The 7,577-nt window shown below is 43.3% G+C and overlaps 2 protein-coding genes across 2 annotated transcripts in view; one reads left to right on the top strand and one right to left on the bottom strand.

The window, feature by feature from the left end:
* Nucleotides 1-2,719: 2,719 nt before the first annotated feature.
* On the bottom strand, nt 2,720-6,800 carry C8H10orf53 (chromosome 8 C10orf53 homolog). Its single transcript, XM_086900582.1, has 4 exons — nt 6,617-6,800; nt 3,596-3,670; nt 3,322-3,435; nt 2,720-2,841 (listed from the first exon to the last, which is right to left on the bottom strand). The coding sequence occupies exons 1-4, from the start codon at nt 6,798-6,800 to the stop codon at nt 2,780-2,782; spliced, it is 435 nt and encodes a 144-aa protein (XP_086756708.1). The 3' UTR covers nt 2,720-2,779.
* A 125-nt stretch (nt 6,801-6,925) lies between these two features.
* The window catches only part of LRIT1 (leucine rich repeat, Ig-like and transmembrane domains 1), a 108,542-nt gene continuing 107,890 nt past the window's right edge, over nt 6,926-7,577 (top strand). The window contains exon 1 of the transcript XR_015289840.1: nt 6,926-7,094. The gene's annotated coding sequence lies outside the window, so the exon portion shown is untranslated. The remainder of the gene's footprint in view (nt 7,095-7,577) is intronic.

Here is a 7,577-nt window from a genome sequence, read left to right as displayed (position 1 = left end):
TCTTTTTTTAAAAAAAAAATTATCAAACATTTTTAATTTGTTTCTTGATAGCTAATGAATTTTATATATATTTTCCCTCTCTCTTTTGAAGAAATTACTGGAAAAATTGTCAGATTTTTTTGAGCCATTTGCAAAACACAAGGAAAGGCACATGATGGAGCTTAATCATGTTATAAGAGATTGTTACTGTGAAAGGCATAACTATTTTAGTTATATTGGGTTATTGTGCCATTAGTAGCGTTTGGCTGCCAACTGTGCAGCAGTGGGGCTCCAATCAACAGGAGTCCCTGAGCTTTTTCCATTGCAAAGAGTGCCAAGGATAGGAGGCAGAGAGGCTCTTAGTGGTACTGTTTTTTCAGTGATTAATAATACTTGAGATCCATTTCAGTGATCAGAAATGTGCCTTAATGAGACAATTAGTCAAACCATAAAAGCTGCACAGCAATTTAGTTGGTGTTACTACTGGAATAATTTGCTGCGGCTGCTTTCTTTTTCCCGATTTGACTTTATCACAATAGTCTGGCTGAAAGTTGCTGTAGAGAAGACTTGGAGGCTAAATTCAGTTTTGAACAGCCATGATTATCCACAGGACAGATAATCCCCTTAAAAATGAGGGGAAAAAGTGGATATTTCATTATAAAAAAATTACATGTTGTTGTCCACATGGCTACTGTAGTGCCTTTCAATATCCAGCTGCCTGCTAGTGCTGTGGCAACTAACTGCAGGTAGGGTTTGGTTTGGGGGTAGATACCAAAGGGCAACTGCAAATTTGTGTTTATTTCGTCCTTCTGTAACAAAAACACAGTAACAGGGCCTGAGTTCTCCATGTGGAGCTATGAGATCTCTTTTAGGTACAGCTGATTATTTTGTCTCACTCACAATTTAGTCATAATACTACTCTAAAGCAAAGTCAGAGCAGTTGTCTTCAACTCATGCTTGTCTTGAAAGCTTGCTTTTTCAAACCTGCTGTTTTGTGTTCCTCAAAATTTGTATTTACTCCAGCTAAACCTGTTGATTTATTAAGGCCTAATATCTCCCTAAATAACTGCTGTTATTCTGACTTGGAGGTATGTCAGATATGTCCTCAGAGTGAAGTTAGAGAGGGCACCAAATACAGAAAAATTAACCCACCCAACAAACAAAATAACAAACAAACTAATCTATCCCAAGTCTAGTCACACTAGTGAGCTCATCTGCTTGCATTGTTTCCAGTGATGTACACAGCTTTCCATGCTCAAGAGATCTGGGGGGTTTATTCTGCTATTTTAGGGAGTAAAGCCTGCCCAGAACTAGAATTATTTAAAATAATTTAGTCTAATTAAATTGCATTTACCTAAGAAGCCAATAAGCAATTTAGTGCCAGAGCAGAAAGCCATTTGTTGGTGTCCCAGTGATGAATGCAGTAGGTGTGTTTGAGAAAGCCCTGCCTCTGCTGAGAGCTGCACTGGAGCTGGTTTATGGGCAGGACAATCTGCTCAGTAGTGGCAGGGAGGGTCAGGGTGACAGCAAGGTGGGAACAAACTCCCTCTGTCCAGGGCAAGTGCTGAAAACCCAGTTTGCTGTCTGTGTGAATGCTTCCTGCAAAAAGTGCCCCTGGCCAGCTGTGCCAAACTTAACTGTATTGATCTTCTCAATCCAGCCTAGTTTGAATGTCCTCACTTTTCTGATCTTGTTGTATCAGAGTGGTAGAAAGGAAAACTTTCAGTGGATTAAAGGGAAAATACAAGTCTTGCTTTGCTCAGCTTTGAGTATTGTTTTTCTTACTAAGGAATATTGGTTTAATGTCTCTGTCACCTCTAGGGAAGGGGACTGAATCTGAACATAGTGATAGTGTTAATTTGACACGCCTTTGTGTTGGGTCAGTGTTACTGTAAATGTGGTTTGCTATCTGTGGTTTGCAGATTTCAGCTGGTGGGAGATACTGAGTGATGGGTTTTCTTTGGGTTTTAGTTTAGTGCTGGGCAGCCTGCTCTCCTGCAGCCCTGCTGGGAGCTGCAGCTTTGCTGCCTGCTGTTCCTGGGCCTCAGCAAATCCTTGTGTTCCTTGGCTCTGCTAGTATGCAAAGATTAACCACTCCCTTCTTTCATAACTAATTATGGGCCAAATTGAGTATTGCTCAGGGTACCAGCATTCTGCCATATGATTATTCTCCAACAGCTGGTTTTACCAAAGTGTAAATTGTTTTTAAAATAGAATTGAAGTTGAATGTATATTGACAAATAAGAGCAAAAAAGAAGCTTTGTACTCTAGTTACTTTTATGGTACATGGAATATCAGCTGTGATAACACCCAGTCAGTTTTAATCCTGTCCTTATGGCTATGCCAACTTCTTTCTCTCTTCTTTTGAGCTCCCTAGTGATGCACAAATGTTCTCTGAGATACTTGTGGCCAAGAGAAGAGCGGAACTGTAAACTGGTATAAAATAAAAATAAGTATTATCAGATATGAATGACTTTGAAACTATCTTTGACATAAGAAACTTTAGAGTTGAAAGAATAAGATACCCAGAATTTCAGTCTTTTTAAAATTTAATTCAAATTATAAAAATGCCATACATGTCAGTTCTATGTACCCAAATTTGCAATAATTAGGGTACTAACATACAGCTGGTTCTGGAAAAGGTGTTCTATTCTTATTTGGTTGACATGGGAGTGTAACCAGATTATCCTCTTCATTAAGAGACCTAGAAGTGAAAAGAACCAATTGGTAGTATCTTTGTGATGCAAGTAATGTGCCTTACAGAAACCCAAGATTAAAGGGAAAGTGCCCCTGTAAATAGTTAAGCATTTAACACTGCTTTTCTGGCTTCTTCGCAAAGTGGATCCAGCTTGCCATCACCCTCTAAAGGAGAAAACTACAACTTAGAAAATAAATGCAAGAAATATATTTACCTTTTGCATTTCTACTTCTTACCCCAACACCTATTGTCCTTTTGTGCTCTCCCTCACAGTATTTGGACCCAGTTTGGCTCTGCTGTGGTTAATTTTGTAACCTGAGATGGATTCAGCTCAAGCAAAAAATAAAAATTGCTATTTTGAGAGCAGAGGGAAGCCCTAATACCTCTGTGAAACCTAGCAGGCTTTCCTGTGTTTGTGTGCTGGTGCATGTGGGATGGCCCCAGACAGTGCTCCCCAAGCGTGGCCTTAACTCCCAAGCCATACTCTGTTCCTGACTGTGCCTTTCAAACCACATTGAATATAATGCAGTATAGAGCTTAAGAGTGTAAATGTTGATAGAACCTGGACTGTTTATGCCTTAGGAAGTGCTCATTTCAAAATGCATGGGCTTTTAAAGCTGCAAATAATAAAATTCAGGAGTTACCAAAATCCAGGTCATAGATGTTGCAATGAAATACAATCTCCCTGTCGACCTCCAGGTCCAGGACCTCTGTCACCACTCCCAGAATAAGTTGATGTCCATCTGTCTTCAGACCAGCTGGAAAAGGGCAAAGCAGCAGTGGCCAGTACTGTATTTGCTTGGTTCACAGTGAATTTGGAGTATATCTAAGTTTTAGCCCCTATGAAGAGGAGAAAACCCCAGTGTTAATGTAGTTAAGTGCTGTACAAAACTCCCCACAAAGCTGTCATTACTTTACCTTTAAGGTAGTTGTGAGAGCTAAGGAAGTTAAAGTTGCTGGGGACTGAAAGGAGTCTCTTCTCCTGACCAATTATTGGTCATTACTGGGGATTGACAGCAATTTTAACCATTGAAAAGGGAGATCAACTTGTGAACCCTACCTTAAGATGTAAAGTCAGGGTACTTGAGTTCTCTTTGTTTCCTGGCTGTGAAGGGTGGCGGAGCTCCAGGCCTCCCGGACGGGGCCGGGCCTGCCGCGTCTCCCGGCCGGGAGATGGGGGGGCCTGGGGAAGGTTTTCCCTCGGGCCCGGGCCGGGCCGAGCCGATCTCTGGCTCGGCTGCAGGTTTTGCTGTAACTACATTCACTAGAAACTGCCCAGTGAAGAAGGAGAGAGGCTCTGGACTTGCAGCAAGCAGAGACAGCCACACTCTCCAGAGCAGCTATGAAGAACTTTCCATCGCAGACAGCTCCAGCTCCTGTTCGGCAGAGATCCCCGAACCATCTACAAAAGCCTGGGCAAGATTTTAACTCTTTCATTACCCAGATGAGACTTGCAGATTAATCTTTTTATCCAGAGAGAGAACAAGAGAGTGAGCAACATGAAAAGAGACTTTATAAACTACCAGTGACAGGAAAGAAAAGAAGCTTCAGGAAAGGTAGAGAATTAAGAAGATGCTTTAATTAAGCTGAAATATCTTTCTGTTAAAACTATGGAGGTGGACAATGAAGTCCTGAAAAGAACTCCTTTAATTCATGGTACAGTATATAGGGAGGAATGAAGTGTTCAAAGTGTAAATTTTGAGTAAAAAGTAGAGTAATTGTGATACAATGAAGTGCTAGAAGATTTTGAAGTCTTTGGGGGCAATGAGAAAAACTGTTTTCTGGTGAAGCTCACAGAAACAGATGAAGAAGACTTTTTTGCCTTTGAATAATTCATCCTTAAAATGACATCCCTAGACTCATGGCCCATACACACCTCAGAGTGATATGAAATGGGAGGAGTGAGCTCTGATAACAGCAGTTCTGAGAAACTAACATCAGAGCAATGGAAAACTATAACAAAAATAGTTTTCTTGTGAGAAACTCCATAAATTAACAGGAAGAAACTTCTGTTTCTCTACAAAGACTGGTGAAAAGACTGTAGCAGGAATTGGGACTGTTTTAACCACCAAAGTTCCAAAGTTTTTGTCTCTGTTGTCATGTGAACAAGGGAATAGTGGGTAGATAGGGGATGAAAAGGTTTTTCTGGAAGTTTATTCTGGCGTTCTTATTATTGTATTTTGTCAATAAACTTTCTTTATTCCTTTTAAGTTTTATGCCTGTTTTGCTCTTGTTCTAATCCATATCTCACAGCAAGAAATAAGTAATTTTTTTTTTGTTAGTTACTGGTTTAAAACCATTACAAAAGCCTATGAGCTTTAATCTCTGTCTTCACTATTATTACATTAATGGATCTCCTTTGAATGAAGCCTCCACCCTCTGTCATTTCTAGGTCTAAGGATAAAAGGCAAGAAATTAATTTTGTACTTGTATTTGCTATTAACTGTCAGAGCAGCTGTAAGGAACACAATGCATTTATTTGTAAGTACCACAGAATAAGACTAAATTCAAAAGAATTCTCCAATAAGCATTAAGATGGTGTTATAGAACAGCTGGAACATTAAGTGAACAACCTTGATAACCCAATTGTTCATTGATGCATAATTCATCTTCTACTGAAAGAGTAATTTCTCAGGACATTCAAGATTTGAGATTTTTGTGAAGCTGAGAGTCAAATCAGAATGGACAAAATAATCTCTTGATCCACATAATTTTTTAGATGAATTAGGTGCTTTTCAGGTTTATTATGGAGCATTGTATAATATTATATTAATCAGAACTGGGGAAATAAGAAAACTGACTAATAATGCAGTTCCAGGAACACAGAAGTGCTAAGTACTTGCCTGGGCACTCCCCAGATTTAAATTTGTTTTTATTAATCACTTTCTATTGAGTTGTTTTACAAGGCAGAAGCAGATTCCTGTATAGTCAAACATTCAGTGTCTCACCTTTCCAGGTTTCTATCAGCTGTGTTAAGGCTGTGCTGACACCTCAGTTATTCTGGCAGGTGGAGGTATTTCATCTGTCCTGGTTCCACTGCAGCTGTACGACTTGCAAGGGTCAGCATCTCTCAAAAATTTAACCTAATGGTGTCCACCTGTGAGAGCTGTTTGCAGTATTTTAATTCAACTTATTGAAAAAGTAGGAGAAGTGGCTGAGGACAGAGTCTGTTTCATGAAGCACCATGCTTTCAGCTTCTGCTGCTGTTTTGCCATTCTCATCAGACAGCTCTTGCTGCTTTCTAGGAAGCTTTGATGGTAATCTCAGACAATTAATTCGCACTTATAAAATAGGTGAGAGAGATGGCATCTCTATACTGTGGCCTCTAAATTAAAAAGCCCACCTGATTAGTTTCCCAAGGTTAGGGCCATGACAGGTACATTGCAATCATCTACCAACCCCAGGGAAAAAAATTGGAATGAGTTGCAAGTAGCCCACTTATTGCATTGACTCATGTTCTTTGTAAATTTTCAGTGTCATGCAAATAGGGATTTTTCTGATACCAAGTTTATTTTTGTGTGTGTGTGGGGGTGCTTCTATGTTATCTAAAGCCTTTGAATTCACAAAATTTTGTACTTATTTGAATACTTGTGTTCACATGCATGCAATTTGATTTGTCTTGTAACCTTAGATTAGTTTTGCTAGGCAGAAAAGTTATTACAGCTGGAGAGCATCGGAGCAGAGGAAAAGTGTCGCTTGTTCCCTCATAAACAGGAAATAGACTACACCAGTCCTTAATGAGATGAATGAGAAAAAAATAGCTACAACCCTTCTCTGTGGGTAATACACCACCGCAACTTTAGCTATGAATAGTGAAGTTCTGCAGCTCCTGCAAACTCTGTAAAGCCCCGAGGCACTGCTCTTCTGTCAGAGCTGCCGTGGAGCCATTTCAAACCCTGCAGCAGCGCCCGGAGCCGCACAGCTGCCTCGGTCCCTCACCTGCGGCTGAGGGAGGTCGGAGCAGCTCTGCTCCAAAACGTGGCACAGCTGCCCCGACCCTGGGGGTACCTGCTGCCTGCTCTGTGCTGGCTGCTGGAAATAATAGCTGAGCTGTGAGCGGCAGATGTAACTCTGCTCCCAAATACCTCTCTTTACGGTTACATTTGGGTTTAAATGTTTTCATCGTCGGTTTATGTGTTTATTTCAGTCTGTGTTTTTAATGAGGTTTGTGTAAATGGAAAATGTACAGACACTGGAAAGCTTATTTTAGCAAACAGAACAGCTGGAGGTGTTTGTGCTTTCTGAGGCGCGTTTGAGGAGCGGCCCTTTGCCCTGTCTCACCCGTGGCAGCTGCTGCAGCCCCTCCGCAGCCTGCCCGCCTTGCAACACCGAGAGAGAGCCACGGAACGGCGCGGCCACAGGGAACCTGAGCACGGACCAGAGGCCTCAAGCTGCCTCGGCGGTGATTTAGACCTGGGTACCGGGAAAAGGCTCTTCACCCAGAGGGTGCCTGGGCACGGGGACAGTCTCCCCAAAGCAGTGGTCAGAGCACCGGCCTGACAGAGCTGAAGAAGCGTGTGGACAGCGCTCTCAGGCACCTGCTGGGATGGTTGGGGCGGTCCTGAGCAGGGCCAGGAGTCGGTGATCCTTGTGCCTCCCTTCCGACCCGCGATATCGCACGATCCTACGGCGGGAGCGCGGCGGGCAGAGTCCCCCCTGCTCCGGCCGAGCCTCCTGCCGCGGGCAGGGGGGGCCGGGGCAGGGTCCGGCCTCACACCGCCCGGCGGGACGGGCCGGGGCAGGGTCCGGCCTCACACCGCCCGGCGGGACGGGCCGGGGCAGCGTCGGGCCGGAGCAGGGCCGGGCCGGAGCAGGGCCGGGCCTCACACCGCCGGCCGGGCCGGGCCGGGGCAGCGTCGGGCCGGGCCTCACACCGCCGGCCGGGCCGGGCCGGAGCAGG

The sequence above is a fragment of the Cyanistes caeruleus genome, chromosome 8, assembly GCF_971803275.1.
Source record: "Cyanistes caeruleus chromosome 8, bCyaCae1.hap1.1, whole genome shotgun sequence".
In the NCBI taxonomy this organism is placed as follows: Eukaryota; Metazoa; Chordata; class Aves; order Passeriformes; family Paridae; genus Cyanistes; species Cyanistes caeruleus.
Note: the sequence above shows the minus strand (reverse complement) of the source record. Positions and strands in the feature narration are given on the sequence as shown.

What these genes read in the sequence shown, in the direction of transcription:
- C8H10orf53 (XM_086900582.1), bottom strand. Translation starts at nt 6,800, where the DNA reads ATGAAAACATTTAAACCCAAATGTAACCGTAAAGAGAGGTATTTGGGA. An exon ending in CCGACCTCCCTCAGCCGCAG is followed by an intron (nt 3,671 to 6,616) that starts GTGAGGGACCGA and finishes AGTAATGACCAA; the next exon opens with TAATTGGTCAGGAGAAGAGA. An exon ending in CATCTATGACCTGGATTTTG is followed by an intron (nt 2,842 to 3,321) that starts GTAACTCCTGAA and finishes TTTCTCCTTTAG; the next exon opens with AGGGTGATGGCAAGCTGGAT.